The 18,530-nt window shown below is 41.3% G+C and overlaps 1 protein-coding gene across 1 annotated transcript in view; it reads left to right on the top strand.

Moving 5' to 3' along the window:
- The window catches only part of LOC138983708 (myosin-VIIa-like), a gene marked incomplete in the record, with an annotated part of 78,439 nt that overhangs the window by 27,868 nt on the left and 32,041 nt on the right, over nucleotides 1-18,530 (top strand). Inside the window, 12 exon segments of the mRNA XM_070357017.1 lie at nucleotides 331-581; nucleotides 1,173-1,251; nucleotides 1,598-1,729; nucleotides 2,038-2,173; nucleotides 2,823-2,929; nucleotides 6,966-7,103; nucleotides 7,735-7,980; nucleotides 8,553-8,732; nucleotides 9,121-9,216; nucleotides 9,527-9,649; nucleotides 13,175-13,282; nucleotides 13,789-13,920. Of these exon segments, the coding sequence (XP_070213118.1) occupies nucleotides 331-581; nucleotides 1,173-1,251; nucleotides 1,598-1,729; nucleotides 2,038-2,173; nucleotides 2,823-2,929; nucleotides 6,966-7,103; nucleotides 7,735-7,980; nucleotides 8,553-8,732; nucleotides 9,121-9,216; nucleotides 9,527-9,649; nucleotides 13,175-13,282; nucleotides 13,789-13,920 (1,728 nt within the window).

Here is an 18,530-nt window from a genome sequence, read left to right as displayed (position 1 = left end):
GATAGTTCCAGAATCTCAGGCCTGATTATGCATCTCCCCTACTGTTTGTTTGACGTGAAAGAGCAGGATAATGTAATGTAGCTGTCCACAAAACGTTGCACAGGTTTATATCAAAAACAGCGAAAATGGGGAGCAACAATATGTTATACAGTGGAACCTGCCTGTAAGGGCCAGCCTAGGGACCGACCACAAGTGGTTGTTATAGACAGTCATTTTGGAAAGGTCAGTAGTATATTTGATTTAAAAAAAATTTGTTGATTATCCGTTTGGGTTGTTCGTTAGTAGTTAGAATACTTATATTTAATATAAAATGGATTTGTTGTCTTTCAGGTGAAAGCCCAGGACCTGATAGATGCGCTGACGACACGCACCATCTTCACAAAGGGAGAGAGCGTGACCTCCACCATGGACACAGTGTCTGCTCTGGACGTCCGCGACGCCTTTGTCAAGGGCATCTATGGCCGCATGTTCATCTGGATTGTCGAGAAGATCAACAATGCCATCTACAAGCCGGCCGGAGGCGCCCGCCGCTCCATCGGCGTTCTCGATATCTTCGGCTTTGAGAACTTTGATAAGAACAGGTAGGGGAGAAGAATTATTTTGGTAGGTTAGTTAAACTAAAGGTAGAGGGGTTTGCCAGGCTGTTTAAAAATTCCAGCGGACTGTTTTTGCGTGTAACTTGTAGTGCCCAAAGAGTATGTGTCAGTGAAAGTGTTCCTGATTCATTCTAGTTTTGACCTGTGCCTTTATACAGACACAAAGAAAACAATCAAACAAGACTTGAAAGGTTAGTTTAAGGAATGTTTAATTATTGAGGAGACAAAACAATTACTAGAACCATGATCTATCAATCTTGGAAGTGGACGAAAGCGATACACAACAGACAAATAATGATGGAAAATGAAGTAGTCTCGGCCAGCCGCCTAAACATGAGTTTTTGTCAGCCTCTGATGTCACATGGCTCAAACAGAGACTATCTATAGTCTCTGGCTCAAAGAAGAAAATCTAGTGTTCAATCGATACATAGTCACGTATTTACATTTGTCTTCTGTTTCTAAGAGGATTTTGTGTGTATCGCATTTGTGCTGGTTTTCTCTTTCCTTTCTGAGAATTAAAAGTACCTGGTTGTCCTCATTAACTGAATCGTTCGTCATATGTTTCTTTGTGTGCAGTTTTGAACAGTTGTGTATCAACTTCGCTAATGAGAATCTACAGCAGTTCTTCGTCAGACACATCTTCAAGCTGGAACAGGTATGACCTTAAACAGGGAGACAACAAAAGGAAAAAATCAAATGATCACAACAGCACAATCTGACATTGGACAATTAATAAGATTCAATATTCCTTAGTGCAGTTCATGTACTTTTGTTAGTTGTCACTGTTGCATTGTTATTCTTGGATACAGTGTAGCATGGAACACTCACAAGCTATACTTGCAGGATCCAACCTTAATAATGCCAATTTTTCTACTTTTTGTGGCATTTTTTCCCTGTACTTTTTGTGGCATTTCTGTGCCTTAAACTGTACTTGTTTGTTTTCATTTCTGTAGCTTAGATTGTAAACAATATACTCTGATGATATGCCTTTCTTCTAACAGCAAGAGTACAACAACGAAGGCATCAGCTGGCAGCACATCGAGTTCGTCGACAACCAGGATGCCCTTGACCTTATCGCCGTCAAACCCATGAACATCCTGGCTCTTGTTGATGAGGAGAGCAAGTTTCCAAGGGTAATGTTTGTCACGGTTGTGTGCGTTGACTTTAAGTGTTGTTCAGCTGTGCCATATCCTCCAAAGATGAACCACAGCTGCATGTGTTCTATGGATTGCAGCTCTGTTTGACGAGTCAGATTTACGACAAGAAGTCGTACATTCATTTCTTGAATTATTAGCGCCATCCGCCTAACCTACAAATGAAGGGAAGGCTTGTCAAGCATACTTCACCACTCCTATAGTCCAGGAGCGAGAAAAGGATCTTTAGTTTGTGTTTTTCTTTTTTGCTGATGGACAATGGAGTTATGAATTTGCGTGTGTTCCAGGGCACAGATGAAACCATGTTGGAAAAACTGCACCACCATCACAGCAAGAACCCTCACTACCTGAAGCCCAAGGCTGCTGTCAACAGAACCTTCGGCCTCAACCACTTTGCAGGGGTCGTCTTCTACGACAGCAAAGGTCAGTGTGGCTCTTCTTCTTTGTCTTGTCTTGTCTTGTCTTGTCTTGTCTTGTCTTGTCTTGTCTTGTCTTGTCTTGTCTTGTCTTGTCTTGTCTTGTCTTGTCTTCGTACCAATGTATTTTCTGCATGAACAACAAGGCAGTTCTTCCTCTCTAGCTCTTCTCCCCTCTCTCTGTGTCTCTCTCACTCTCCCTCTCCACACCCCACACCCCCCCCTTTTCTTCTTTGTCTTGTCTTGTCTTGTCTTTGTACCACTTATCAATAAGGCAGTTTTCCCTCTCTCACTCTTCTCCCCTCTCTCTGTGTCTCTCTCACTCTCTCTCTCTCTTTCCCCCCCCCCCCTCCCCCATTTACCCCCCCCCCCCCCCCCCCCCCCCCCCCATCTTGTCTTGTCTTGTCTCATCTCATCTCTTCTTGTCTTGTCTCTTCTAGTCTCCTCTCGTCTCATCTGGTCTTATTTTGTCTCCTTTTTGTCTTGTCCCATCTCAGCTTGCCTTGTCTTGTCTTTCTTGTCCTGTTTCTCAATAAGTTCACTTGCTGATACATGTCTATGTGTCTTGTCTCGTCTCATCTCACATTATCTTCTCACCTCTCCTCTCATCTTGTCTTGTCTTTCTAATATCTGTGCCTTTGTTTTGGGTTGTGTAGGTTTCCTGGAGAAGAACCGTGACACGTTCAGCACGGATCTGATTCACCTGGTTCAGGCCTCCAAGAGCAAGTTCATCCAGATGCTTTTCTCCTCCGACATCACCATGGTAACCAACACTTCTTTTCATGCACAATAATAACCATGCAGGGAAGAAATGTCTGCCATAGTGTTGTAATCCTCCAGTGAAGAAATGGAAAGGGCAGGGTTAAAACCCTGCATTTAAGAATGTTCAGGGTAGGGCTATGATCCTGCATTGAAGCAATGTTAGGGGCAGCTAGGGGTATAACTGTAGACAACACATTTGCCTAGTGGATAAGATATTGGCATCCCATGTGGAAAGTGAAGTATTTGAATTCCAGCCGCGTCTGGCAGGTTCAGGGTGGAGTTTTATCCAATCACCCAGTTAAGTTATGTGCAGACCTGCTAGTGCCTTATCCCACTTTGTGTGCACAAACAAGCACAAGACCCAAGTACGTGCAAAACGATCCTGTAATCAATGACAGAGTTTGGTGGGTTATAGAAACACGGAAATATCAAGGATGCATCGCCTGAAGGTGGTCATATTAAAATCCCACTCACGCAAAAACAGTTTTGGAAATAGGGATGTTGGTAAGGAAAATATTTGCACATGAAAAGATAGATGCTGTCAGAAGGCAGCACACTAATGGTTCATGGTATATGCTGGATCGTGGCATCTGGTAGAGATTATGCATTGGGTAAGAGTTTCAAATGGCTGGTGTTCATTCAGTGTGTGACACCACATCTATGTCTTGGTGCAGGGGCGTACTTTAACGCCAGTGCAAACTCTTGGCCGAACCACTCGGCTGGCAACCTCCAAATTGGTCAGTCACGGTACTGGTGTTCCTCACTGCCCACTCAACCAACCCCTCCCCCCCACCTTCCTCCTTCCTCCTTGAGAAGGTGTGAAGTACTGCCACCAACCCACAGCCGACACATCATCAGCTACCCCCTTCCGCTTACTTGGCTTGCACCTTCCCCCTTCCCCCTCCCTTTCCTGGTCAGGGGCAGCTGCCGGTTACGTCAGCATAGCGGGTACCCCCTTCCTCCTGTGGCCTTCACCTCAACCAGTTCCCTCTCCTTTCCTGTGCGTTGCAGCTGCCTCCCCCCCTCCCTACTCCCCCTCAGTTGATCACTTTATTTGATGACGTCATGTTTGTAAATTGTATTTGCTTTTGCAATTTTGAAGCTATTTGTGCCACTTCTTTTTAGAAAATAATCTTTGGCTTGACACAGACTATGAGATTCCATTTTAAGGTCAATTGTACCTTAAAAGTTCTTTGTAAAATTGTCATTCAATTTTACTTGCACTTTCTTTATTTTTTAAATACTACGTACTCACACAAGGGATATTACCAGGCAATCCAAGTGTTCAGGATTTCGCAGAACAGCAAAAAATAAATATGTCAATAGATTTGGGTTGTCGGCTGACCGAAACAACTAAAGGACGTCTCAAGCGCATGTGTGGTCTCTCTTCCATTTATACCCCCAATTTTTGCTTGTGATACTCATAGCTGTGCATGGCTTGTTGAAATGTTGGTTTTCCAGCATAACTTTATGTCATTTTGCATGTTATTTATTATTTCATTAGAAAATAATAACTGAAATGTGTTTCTGAAGATTTATTATTGATCTGTGGTGTATACATCGGTATTTGCTGGTATGCAACTTTTAAAATTCTGCTTGATTTACAGCAACCGTCACTTTGCCTCAAGTAAAGAACAAGTCGCGTAAGGCGAAAATACAATATTTAGTCAAGTAGCTGTCGAACTCACAGAATGAAACTGAACGCAACGCAACGCAGCAAGACCGTATACTCGTAGCATCGTCACTCCACCGCCCGTGGCAAAGGCAGTGCACGTGGAATTGACAAGAAGAGCGGGGTATTCGTTGCGCTGAGAAGGATAGCACGCTTTTCTGTACCTCTCTTCGTTTTAACTTTCTGAGCGTGTTTTTAATCCAAACATATCATATCTATATATTTTTGGAATCAGGAACTGACAAGGAATAAGATGAAAGTGTTTTTAAATTGATTTCGAAAAAAAAATTTTGATAATAATTTTTATATATTTAATTTTCAGAGCTTGTTTTTAATCCGAATATAACATATTTATATGTTTTTGGAATCAGCAAATGATGGAGAATAAGATAAACGTAAATTTGGATCGTTTTATAAATTTTTATTTTTTTTTACAATTTTCCGATTTTTAATGACCAAAGTCATTAATTAATTTTTAAGCCACCAAGCTGAAATGCAATACCGAACCCCGGGCTTCGTCGAAGAGTACTTGACCAAAATTTCAACCAATTTGGTTGAAAAATGAGGGCGTGACAGTGCCGCCTCAACTTTCACGAAAAGCCGGATATGACGTCATCAAAGACATTTATCAAAAAAATGAAAAAAACGTTCGGGGATTTCATACCCAGGAACTCTCATGTCAAATTTCATAAAGATCGGTCCAGTAGTTTAGTCTGAATCGCTCTACACACACACACACACACACACACAGACACACACACACACGCACACACACACGCACATACACCACGACCCTCGTTTCGATTCCCCCTCGATGTTAAAATATTTAGTCAAAACTTGACTAAATATAAAAAGAGACAAACAAGAAAGCAAAGAAAACATGTAGTCAGCTTTTTACCGTGTTTTCGTTCTTAACAAAGTATTAAAAATAAACAGATTCAAATTTTTTTTTTAAACAAGTTCAAGCCGGTAGCTCTTAATCCGGGCTAGTTCATTTTGCTGAGTTTCAGGCCTGTCAGGCTGGTGTTTACAAAAGTTGTTGGTTGCATAAAGTGAAACCAAGAGAAAACTTAAATCAAATAGAACCAGGAAAAACCAAGTGCTTGCAAGAGGACTGTCATGCTTTGGTGGATATTTTAAACACTTTTGTGTACTTGAACATCTTGTCTTAGTCTATGATATTGAAAATTAAAAAAAGCCGCTCTTTCACTGGATAGAAATTAAAATATCTAAATTCTTTCTTTTACAAAAACTTGTGTTGCTTATGTTGTGTTCATTTAGAGCGCTAAGGTCCCTTTGTTACTCGGATCTTAAAATAGCGCTCTGCCCAATTTGATTAAAAATAAATTGCCTCGCTTTGTGCTTCTAAGCAAGTTACTGGACAATTTGTCAGATAAGTTTATTTTCAGTATAATAAGTATTTGTCTGTCTGTCTGTCTGTCTGTCTGTCTGGCTGTCTGTCTGTCTGTCTGTCTGTCTGCCTGTCTGTCTGTCCACTTCAAAGACTGGTGTGATCAGTGAATGTAACGTTTTGTGTTGTCAATGATTAAACATAAGAAAATAGCTTTCTTCAATACGTTGATCTTGGTAGTGTGTCTATGTTCAATGACGCTTTGTGATCGTGTCTTTGTCTTATTCAAAATGCCATGTGGTGCCAAAAGAAACATTTCCATGTTTGTGTAAAATGGTAATGGACATTAGTTTTTGAGTCACTTGAGAAAAAGTGACTCTATGTAATCGGTCAGTGTTAGTCTGTCCGGCCGGCCGGCCGGCCGTCCGGCCGTAGACACCACCTTAACGTTGGACTTTTCTCGGAAACTATCAAAGCGATCGGGCTCATATTTTGTTTAGTCGTGACCTCCAATGACCTCTACACTTTAACGATGGTTTCGTTGACCTTTGACCTTTTTCAAGGTCACAGGTCAGCGTCAAAGGAAAAATTAGACATTTTATATCTTTGACAAAGTTCATCGGATGTGATTGAAACTTTGTAGGATTATTCTTTACATCAAAGTATTTACATCTGTAGCCTTTTACGAACGTTATCAGAAAAACAAGGGAGATAACTAGCCTTTTCTGTTCGGCAACACACAACTTAACGTTGGGCTTTTCTCGGAAACTATAAAAGTGACCGGGCTCAAATTTTATGTGAACGTGACTCATTGTGTTGTGAATAGCAATTTCTTCCTGTCCATCTGATGCCTCATATAATATTCAGAACTGCGAAAGTGACTCGATCGAGCGTTTGCTCTTCTTGTCTTATCTTATCTTATTTTATCTTTTTTTTTTTTTTGATACAGATTAAATTCTGTTTTGTCCTTGCCATTTTTCCCTCTACTGCACGTTTTTCACGTGTGACTTACAGGGCACAGACACGAGGAAGCGAGCGCCGACACTTGCGTCACAGTTCAAGAAGTCCCTGGACTCACTGATGAAGACGCTCAGCCTGTGCCAGCCCTTCTTCGTCAGGTGCATCAAACCCAACGAGTTCAAGAAACCACTGGTCAGAGTCAATAAGTGTCTTATTCATTCCATATGTTGGCCCTAGGCTAATGTTCTTACCATTGTTATAAAACTGAGTGTATGTTTTATTCTTGAATGAATCTGTTACATCCAAATGACTGTGTGTCTGTGTATGTGTGTGTGAGTGCGTGTGTGTGTGTGTGTTTGTGAATGTTTTACAACTGTACGGAAAGATTATTTGTATTCAGCGAGATTTTGGCTAGATAAGAATCGTATTAGTTAGTACAATTATTTTAATGTCAGCAATGTTGTAGTGTAATGCGCCACCAATGTAATTTCTCAGATTTGAGATAAAGTTGATTTGATTTGATTTGATTTGATGGATGTATCACTGAGCCGTGTTAAGTGGCATTGTATCGGTGAGTTGTTGGTTGGAATTAAGCTGTTGGGCACAAGTATGTAGTAAGTTGTATTTTGTGTGGGGATGACCGTTCAGTTATGAATATTGGGTTACGAGCATACTGTTCGTACAGCCACATCTACCCCCCCCCCCCCTCCCACTCTCATATTACATTTAAACAGAGTGCTTTTGATAGTGGCCTGCCTCAAGTGCATTTATATCAAAGAGATAAACTTGCACTGAAGAATATATTCTGTTCTCGCCTCTGCAGATGTTCGACAGAGAACTTTGCTGCAAACAACTGAGATACTCAGGTATGATGGAAACTATCCGCATCCGTCGTGCCGGCTATCCCATCAGGCATCACTTTGACACCTTCGTGGATCGGTACCGCATACTGGTCAACGGTGTAGGGCCTTCACACAAGGAGGACTGTCGTGCCGCGTCAGCAAAAATCTGCAAGGAGGTTCTACAAGGAGCCGACTGGCAGATGGGCAAAACCAAAGTCTTCCTAAAGGTTCGATCTTTTGAGTGTTACATGATGATGTTGATGAGGAGGATGATGAGGATGAGGATGAAATCATAAAAAAACATCTTTTGAGGAATGGCTGTCATACATGAGCACTTGGACCAACAGGTGTTCTATATATTCTGTGTTTGGTTGTTTAGCAGGCTTTCATGGGGAGGAGATATAAGATGTGAAATACATGAAAGATCTTTTGAAGATAGACTACTTCTTCTTCTTCTGCGTTCGTGGGCTGAAACTCCCACGTACACTCGTGGTTTTTTTACACGAGTGGAATTTTACGTGTATGACCGTTTTTTACCCCGCCATTTAGAAGATAGGCTACAATACATGTACCTGTGATTGTGCTAGTGTGTGTGCTCAAGCTGGTATTACCTAAAACACAAGATTAAAGATCCCGCACAAACCAGTGGCTTGGTTATAGTAACCAGTCAACTATACCCTAGTGACGTAGCAATAGCTTAAACCTTGGACAGAAAACTGTCAGATGCAGTGCAATCTGTCCCAGTGTTTTTACATACATATTTAAAAAACGTGCATTCATTATTTTCTTCATTGTTCAGGATGCACAAGACATGTACCTGGAGCAGCAAAGGGAGCTGATGCTGACTCGCAAGATCCTTGTGATCCAGAAGACAGTGCGCTCCTGGCACTACCGCCGGCGCTTCCTGAAAATGCGCAAATGCATTGTCATCGTGCAGACACACTGGAGAAGTTACGCCGAGCGTCGGCGCTTCCTCAAGGTAGGACTGTAAATGTAGTGGAGTTTTGGTCAGGAGAGAGAGAGAGAGAAAGAGATAATATGTGTGTGTGTGTGCATGCATAAGTGAGAGAACAAATGTGTGTGTGTGTGTGTGTGTGTGTGTGTGTGTGTGTGTGTGTGTGTGTGTGTGTGTTTGCTTGCATGCATATGTGAGAGAACAAATGTGTGTTTGTGTGTGAGTATGTATGTGTGTGCATGCATAAGTGAGGGAAAAAATCTGTGTGTGCGTGCGTGTGTGTGTGAGTGAGATGGAGAGAGATGGAGAACATAGTGTTTAGTGATTTCTGGGTTGAACAAGACAGGTTGAATGACTGTTTTGTTGTGGATTCCACATGATGTGTGATGTGAATTATTGATGTGTGTCACAGATGCGTCAGGGCTACATGCGCCTTCAAGCCGTCATCCGGTCTCGCATCCTCACAGCTCGTTTCAATGTCATCCGTGGATGGGCCATTGATGTACAGGTAAGTCATATTATTACTGTTGTGATTTATGTCTGAGATAATGAAATTACTGTGGAGGAGAGAGAGAAGGGACACAGAGACAGAGAGAGTCAGAGGGAGACAGGTAGAAAGAGGAGAGAGAGGGAGTAGGTGTGAGTGTGTGTGTGATTGGGTACATGTGCTGATACATCTTATTCATTTTCTGAAATCAGTATGTGTTGTATATATATCATTTGACAAAGAGCTCAGAAACATGATCTTTCCAATCAGTATCTGGTTATTATTTAGGAAGAAAATGTTCTTGTATTGACAACACCTGTATGTTTGACAGAGGGTGTGTCGTGGATACCTGGTGCGACAGTGGGTGCAGAAACGCATGCTGGCCATCGTGCAGATGCAGGCCGCAGTCAGAACGGTGGCTGCCCAGAAAAAACTACGCAGGATGAGAATTGAGGTAAGTCACAGTAAAGTCGTCTGGGGAATTTTTATGTGGTTTACCATTAAGGTTACACATTAGGAAATTGGCTATGTTGAACTAAAGATTTGGATTTAAAATATTCTGACGCATTTGCGTATCTATAGTATGAAATGGTATAGAAAGGATCATTTTGGTGTATTAGTCAAAATTGTGAAGCTTTTTATTATTGAGTTGTGAAGGGACTAGCAAGGATTTCAACATGTTTAAAGGAAAAGCCTGCATAAAGCTGAGGGAGCAAAGGTACTGTTCTGACATTGACAGGACTCATCTCAATTTAACATTCTGACATGTCGCCCAAAAGTACCAGGTTCAGTACCCCTGAACTTCATTTTTGAAGATGGAAAGGGAATAAGCCATTCTTTCATTTGACAACTAAATCAAGTGACATCAGGGCGAATTATGCTGTCCCCAAAACTGCGACATTGAAGGGGATTATTATAAGGGCTAAAGGACATGGATGAAGTCTGTTTGTAATGTGCACCAACTCCTTGCATTCAGGAATAGTTTATATTAATTTACTGCTATTGACTTAAATCAACTTGTCACTCACAGGCAGTGTGGGATATTCTTTACGACAACAGCGTAAGTATGGGCATGAGTAGACAACCTCAGCTGGGCATGTTTTCCTCACGGTCATGACGGAAAAAGCTCCCCTGCCCATGGCGTGGAATGTCTTTGAATGCTGCAGACATTCAGGAACTTGAGGCCTGATAACGTGTTTTCAATCATGAAACGTGCTAGTGTCCTCGTTAACAGACAGAAAATGTATGCATAAATGCACGTCAGTTTGTCGTTGGCCTGCGAGGCTTGTCTGTTAGTGTGAAATCATGTGGACCTGCATGACGTACTCAGAATTGCACGAAGTTTCACAAACCAAAATGTTTGTTCTAAAACCCAATGGTTAGAGGTGTGACTGATTAATACCCAGGAGGTTTTCTTCAGAGGTAGATGATGTGAATTTTTGGGACGTTGTCTGAACGCCAGGCTTGTTTGAGCTGGTAGAATTTAGTACTGCTGTGGAGCATATGAGATATATTCAGCAAGATAAATCTCTTTATGTAGGAAGGGTACTAAATTGCCTATGGGAAGAAGTGTTGGATGGCATGATGGCCTGTTGATGACTATGAATGCCAGTGAATGTCAGAGAAATTTTACACAAGGTAATGAATGGGCTCTAGAACTGTAGCTTGGGTTGAGTGGAATGCTGTGAATCACGTTAACCCCGCTGCCATTGCTCTTATTCAAGAACAAAAAACACTTCCGTTTTCCTGAAAAGGAAAGGCTGAAATGAAAGGAGAAAAATTGGCATGCATCTTTCAGAGTAGCGTCTGCTTGTTGTTTCTCACATTTTGAAGAACTCAGAGAGATATCGTGTGGCAGCAGCAAAGTGATATGCCAGTACGAGGATGAGCTAGGTTCTCATTGTTAAATCTGCTTCCAAAAGAAAGAAGGAAAAAGAAAGTTGGCATGTATACCTCAGAGTAGCGTTTGTTTGTTTGTTTGTTTGTCACATCTTTGATAAGCTCAGAGAGGCATCTTAATTATGGCAGCAGCAAAGGGATGCCTGTAACTGTATGTCTGTCAGTATCAAGTTGAGGTTTTCGTATTGTGTCTTCTCCATAGATTTTTGAAGAATGAGCATGGTTGTTTCTGTCATTGTTTGGAATCATACCTGTCTAACTCCATAACTCTCCTCTGTCTGAACACCCCCATGTGAAGAACACCTCCATGTGAAGAACACCTCCATGTGAAGAACACCTCCATGTGCACGCATGCCAATGATAAAGATCCCAGGTTCACAGCAAAGTCTCAGCGCTTAGAAAACACACATTCTAAACAAAAAGTTAGACAGAAAAAAGAGGTAGCGCTGTATGGCAGCTGAGACACTTTCTCAAGGGAAATAAAGATCCCAAGTTCACAGCATTAGAGTCTTAAGGCTTGGAAAACACTATTACACTCATGCAGAAAAAGAGAGAGAAAAAACAGATGGGTAGTATTGTATGGCATTGGCCGCTCACTTTCTCTTTGGAGAGAGCAACCAACATTTTTATGAGGTAAACCTCACAGGACATTACCCTACCTCTTACCTTACCAGACCTGACCTTGTACTAACGAGAGCAATCACCCGTAGATATTCTATGATAGAAAATACCAAAGAATGATTTGTTTTGATAATCCATTCTTTAACCCCTTCACTGCCACAGTATAACAGCATTTTGGTATTGCTGTGCGCCAGGGCAAATTTCGCTTTCTTCGGTGGTTCACTAATCTGTTCACTGCTCAATCATTTATTGAGATATCTCTTAGATCTTTGGAGGGGTCCTGATTTGGCCTATTATGGTCCGCTGGACCCGAAAAGCAACAGCTAACTAACGAACAGATCTTTGGCATGTGGTTTGCTTACACCCTTGGCTATTATGTGATAACATGATCATTGGACTTTGTTTGTGATTGTTATAGTAAAAATTGATATAATGACCATTTTTGTCAAAAATTACAGTTTCCAAACTTTCACACACACACTGCAGCACGTAAAACCGCAGAAAACACAGCTAAAACTGGTGTCAAACATCAGGTACTCACATTACAGCCCATAACAGTATTCTTCTGTGTGGTAATCCATAAATCACTTCTTGTAGAGCTTCCAGAACACTGTATCATTTGAAAACAGCAGGTCTACGAGTTGATGTCCGACTTTCGACCGCCATTTTGAATCTTATAGATTGGAAAAAACAAAAAAGTTTTGACCACGTGGTACTACCTTATCTGAACAGTCAATGGGAAAGAACTGTGTTTAAACCCCTACAAGAAGTTGGACAGTGGTTACCTCCCATTTAGTTTTCACACATGTCCTGAAAAGTGCTGATGTACATGCCACGTACCTAGTACGTGTATGGGCGTATGACAAACCAAACATGACCACGTACCTAGCTAGTATGTGCTGGGCAGTGAAGGGGTTAATTAACAGGATACTATATCCACTTTTTGCTATTTCCTTTGGAAGAATTCATTTTTTTTTTTTTCAAAATAGTTTCACCATTTGCAAAATGTTGGTAAAAGTTGTGGATTGTGTTGTAAAGGTAAGTGGCTGGGGAGTGTGCAGGAGAAAAGATAATTTTGTTTTGTAGACATTTTATTCCAGTATTATTCTGTAGCTGTTCTTTAATTTGTTCGCTCATTAATGTTACCATATTTAAGGACAGTGTATTACTGTCTGTCTGTGTGTCTCTGTGTGTACATATGCATATGCATGTGTGTGTGCGTGTGTATGTGTGTGTGTGTGTTTGTGGGTGTGTGTCTGCGTTTCAGTGTACGTACACTGAATGCTTATGCATTCATGTCTACGGGGATGTATGTGTTGGGGCGTGCATGTCTGTGTGAGTGTGATTAGCACACACTCTAGTTCATGCTTACCAATAGACAGGCACATTTTACACCTGAATGTCCATGCTTGTGCATTTATGCACTCAAGTTCACACATGCGTTTGCTTGTGTGTACAGCACCAAAAGCGCATGGAGGCAGAGCGCATGCGGCAGGAGGAGGAGGCGGAGCTGAAGAAGAAGATGAACAACAAAAAGGCAAAGGAAGAGGCCGAGAAACATCACAGGGTAGGTCGCACTCTGCCGTGTGCTTCTCAGGCCTCAGTCTTAGCTCACTGACGCATTCTGTTTTTTGATCTGACGCGTTAGTAGGTCTTCTGGCTGAATTATGGTTGTGTAGCCAGATCGTTTGAACCTAGTCATATTTTCAAACTGACCTAGTCTTTTAGTCTGGGAACAACGCTGAGAGACAGAGGGAGAGAGAGAGAGAGAGAGAGAGAGAGAGAGAGGGAGAGAGGGACAGACAGAGACAAATACAGAGACAGGGAGAGACAGACAGAGAGAGATGGGGAGAAAGAATGTGTGTGAGAGAGAGCAAGAGAATGTGTGAACACCAAGTGGGCTAGGAGGAGACATCACAGGGTAGGTCTGTGACACACTCCTCTTCTTTTCACCTGTGTCAGTCTGTAAACTATATATGTAATGGCTCAGAAAAAGCAGGAGGGGGGTTAAACATTCAGAAAAAATGCCGATTTTATAACTCTGTGTCTGATGATTATGGTTGAATGTAACAGGAGCGCATCCTGGCGATGGAGCGTGACGTGGAGATAGAGGAGCAGCAGGAGAAGCAACGCGCCAAGCAGAAACTCCAGCAGATCGAGGACGCTGAGAACATCAACAGCCGCCCCATCAACGAAGCCATGCTGGTGAGCCAATCAGTCCTTGCCTCCCTGTTTCCTCCACACCTGGAGACAAGAGGGCTACTCTTGCATCCATAAATCTTTGGTTGGAGACAAGAGCAGTACTCTTGCACCCATAACTGGAGTCAAGAGCAGTACTCTTGAACCCAAGACTGGAGACAAGACCTGTGCTCTTGCACCCATAAGTCTCAATCTGTTGCTGTTGTAGTGCTCATGTACTCCACATGTGTGGATTATGATGCTGCTACCTCAAGAGCAGCTGCAATGCTCTTGAAATTCACACGTGTGCAGCACCCATAGGTTTTTTCGTCTTCTGTGTGTTGTGATGCTCTTCTACTGTACACACGTTGAGTGTAGTGCTCTTGCACCCAAGGGTGCAGTAGTGCTTGTGTAATCCATTCTGCACTATGTTAGCTGCAAACAGGAGTGCAGTGGTGTGTTTGTAGTGTAACTGTAGTTGCTGCTAGGTCATTTGTCACCACAGTCATGTGTGAAGCTCAATGTTGTAGTACATGTGCACTTCTCAAAGTGTCTTAAGTTCATTTACAGTGGTGCATATAATTTTATAAAGCTATCCCACATCGCAGAATTGTTACTTTCTTTTAATTGTTATCTGAATTCACCCTATTTAGTTTTTCTTTAATGCATCATTATTTGTGTGTTTACTTTCGAAACATAAAATGAAAGGGATGTCCTGAAGGTTCAATTCCACAATTTGCTTTGTTGATTTTTTATTCCCTTTGAGCACAGTTAGAAATGAATTTAGCTCATACAGACTCACCTGAATAATTTGAAAAGCATGGAAAGAAAGCGACAACAAATGTAGATTAGAAAAAAAGAAGCATTAATTTTTTTAAATGATATTGCAAGCAAGAGGAAGTAAAATGGGTTACAATTATACGTAAGATAACTGAAATATTTAGGATTTGATTTTTTTTAAATGTGTGTATGTTTGTTCTTGTTTTTTGCTCTGATCTCTAATTTACTTTTCAACTTGAACAAGAGTTTATGAAGTTGTTGGTGACAAATACACTCCTTTTTACGCAGGAGAAAATGTTAAAAGTTAAGTAGAAAAGTGGTTTTAACATAACTTCAATTGCAGCCTCATGACATAATGAACTTGATATATGATACTTGGCTGCGTAGTCACAAGCATTATTATTATGCTATCATCCACACATTAAGCTGAGATTTGTGTACACACAGATGACATTACTAGTGTCCCATAAGCAACAACAACAGTAGCAACAAAAGAGAATAGATTCATTATTTTCTTTCCTAGGTTTTTTGTAAGAATTCTGAGGATGATCTTTTGATGAAATCTAGTTAAATGCTGATAGAAACACTCAGTTATTGTTAAAGCAGTTTCTGAAATGGAACTTGCAGAAATAATGAAGCTTCAAACTCGAAACTTGCACTTGTGCTATAAAGATGTATGAAGCTTTGGACTTGCAGACAAATATATACAGTGGAACCCCTCCTTTAACACCTGCAAGAATATGAGAAAATCAGGTCTGAAAAAGGCAGAAGTCTTAAAATGGGGGTACATTTACAGAGGTTGTGGACAGAAAGTCTGAGAAACAGGGTCTTAACAGGGGGTTCCATTGTATTGAAGGTTACCGTCCTTCCCGCGTACACGATCATGTTGACTGCCACACACCTGTCCAGGCTTTTCACATGGAATGAGAGCATCCTTTGACTTGGACACTGGCGAAGATCAACAGTGTGGCTGCACTCTATGCACAGCGGGACTTTTGGGCTGAATTAATGTAGCCAACTCACATTGGTGTCACTTTTGAAATGAATTCAGCCAAATGTCCCACTCTGCACGGGTCAAGCAGCCAGGCTTTGGACATGTGTTTCAGTTGAAGGATGCTCTTTATTCTGTGAAGGCAGCTGTGGTGCTGAATATGATTGGCTTACAGGAAAAATAATGTGCCTTTCAACTTTTTTTTTTTTACGGCTGCACTTGGTGAAGTGTTGATTTAACACGCATTCCGCATTGTTTAACAATTTTGCATTCATTAACATCTTTATCCACCTATGTGTCTTTTCTTTGCCGTTCATGCCTGTTTCTGTTGACTTTATCACCTGAAGGGACATTGTGTCTGATCTGCTCAACTGACAGGGAGGGAGCTAACTGAGCCTTATTTTTTTCCCTGCTGAATTATTACTTTTAACCTGGGGGAAAGCAAAAAGACAAATTCTGAAAATGACTGTCCACAATGTTATGGGCTGTGGGAGAGTTGTGTTACATAATTGTTTCACAGTAGCTGTAGGCTGACAATTGAAGTAATTCAAAAAAGAAAATGTTAAATTCTTATTGTACATGTACTTAATTAGTCATTTCTTAGTGAAAGATTTATTTTCTGGTCGGATGATATCAGATAAGTTTTTCCTTTAGGTATTTGTTTGTGTTCTTTTTCTTTTTTTCTTTTTTTTTTAAGAAGTATTCCAGAATAATTGGTTTGAAGTTTTGCCACTCAAGTCACTTCAATAAAACAAAAACAAATTTTTTTTTCCAGTGAAGTAAACATTTTGCTTGAGGAAAGACTCTTGGAAAACTGTAGAATCAGATTTAATCTTCTGTGCCTTCTCAACCTTTTTGGGCAGACTATATTGAATGAATGACATTCATGATGCAGACTGTTCATTTTGGGATACTTAATGATTGTTTCTGTACTTTTGTGTGTGTGTGTGTGTGTGTGTGTGTGGGGGGGGGGGGGGGGATGTAAATAGATGTCAGTTTAGAGGAACGATAAATTGTTTTTAAACTGAAGGTGATGCGATGGTATTTAGGACTGGACAAGGATGGAGAGGAAGGGGGAAGGAATGGAGATAGCGGATGTGGGCGGGACCTAGAAGTAAGGAGGGAGGGGGGAGGATGTTGTAGTGGAGGTTTTGGCGCCAAACGTTCTGGCAAGTGAGTGCCAGAGGATACACGCTCTTGCATTAGCGGCAAAGCAGCAGCAGCAGCATTGAAGTGCGCGCGTCAGCAAGTGAACATTATTTGTGTGTGTGTGTGTGTCGGGGGGGGGGGGGGGGGGGGGGGGGGGGGGGGGGATGTAAATAGGTAAAACAAAAAGCCTCAGCTGTTTTTTGAGAAACTCAAATTATTGCAAAGTTCAGGGAGCACGAGAGACAGACACGGTCCCAGAAGTAGCTAGTACAGATGCACTGACAAATGTTTTTGTTTTTTTGGTTCTGCTCTCCTTCAGGACGCGTCCATGTCCGAGATGGTAAGCGTGCAATGTCACCCCCCACCCCCCTCCCTGCCTGTAATCCGTGATGAGTTTTCATGTCACCCAACTCAACCTTTTCTGTGTTTCTGTGTTTTACCTGCCCATGTTTTGTTACCTCCCTTGCCTTTTTCTCGGTGCGCGCACTAACCCATTAACCGTTGCTTCCAGGGTATTCGCTTTCTTGTCCTGCCGTCAGGGGTACATGTGCACTTATGATGTGGAAACTGAAGAGTACATATGTAATAGATTTGTTGGTGCTTATGTACTGCTCAAAAGAACCAGCTACAGGTGCATTTTGATTTTTTGGAGCTATTAATGTCAAATAAAATGTTGCTTTGTTTTGGTCTTACAACGTAAAACTGTTTGTTCAAAAGATTAACTCAAGTGGAATATCAGCAAAAAGCAAACATTCTTTGATGACATAATATGCATTAATATCAAATATTTAAATTACTCAGCTCCTTTACTTTTCAACTATCACTTGTTTGTGTCTGCACCTGTAGTAGGTTCAAGTGTATGTTTGCTGATCCCTCAAATGAAATGTGATGACTGAGTCAGGTATCTGTCTTGCATGAAACCTTCTTTCTTGAGACCTGTTGTAACGCAAGCATGGATTTGAGTATTGCAAGACATCTCCAGTGCATTACATTATATTGTATTGTAACTCATACCATTGTTTATGGACTGACGTAACTCATACTATTTAAGTTCAGATTTAATATCACCTTGCGTGGGGTGGAGGGTTTGAATTCAGTTGGTGATTGATTATGACTAGACTGTCCAATATTTTTTCTTCACCACTGTGCATTGATCAAGCTACTTTATGAGTAGAAATGCACACACAGGCATGCACGCAGGTACGCACTCACACACACACACACACACACACACACAGACACACACACACACACACACACACACACACACACACTCACACACACACACATACACACACACACACACACACACACACACACACAAACCCACACAGTTATCCTCCCAAAGTTCAAACCTCACCCCGTTAAAACAAAACAAAGCAAAGAATCAACAAAGCAAAACACAGGAACATTTGTTTGATTGTTAGTTTTTGGTAAGAACATACATACATATATACAATATTAGTTTTTGTTTGGAACATATATACAATGGTATAGTGCTATAACTCGTGATATTGCTAATACATGTAAACATTTATCTCCAAGAACCATCTAGTAGAGTTGCATGCTGCCCTTAGAACAATTTGGAAATGAAGTAAATGCTGGGAATTTTAGAAATAGAGTGTGTGGGCACTGTGTTCAATAGTTCCATCATATAACAGTCTGACAAGATATAGAGTGTCTGGGCACTGTGTTCAATAGTTCCATCATATAACAG

The sequence above is a fragment of the Littorina saxatilis genome, linkage group LG13, assembly GCF_037325665.1.
Source record: "Littorina saxatilis isolate snail1 linkage group LG13, US_GU_Lsax_2.0, whole genome shotgun sequence".
Lineage (NCBI taxonomy): Eukaryota > Metazoa > Mollusca > Gastropoda > Littorinimorpha > Littorinidae > Littorina > Littorina saxatilis.
This window is presented reverse-complemented; position numbering and strand designations above follow the sequence as displayed.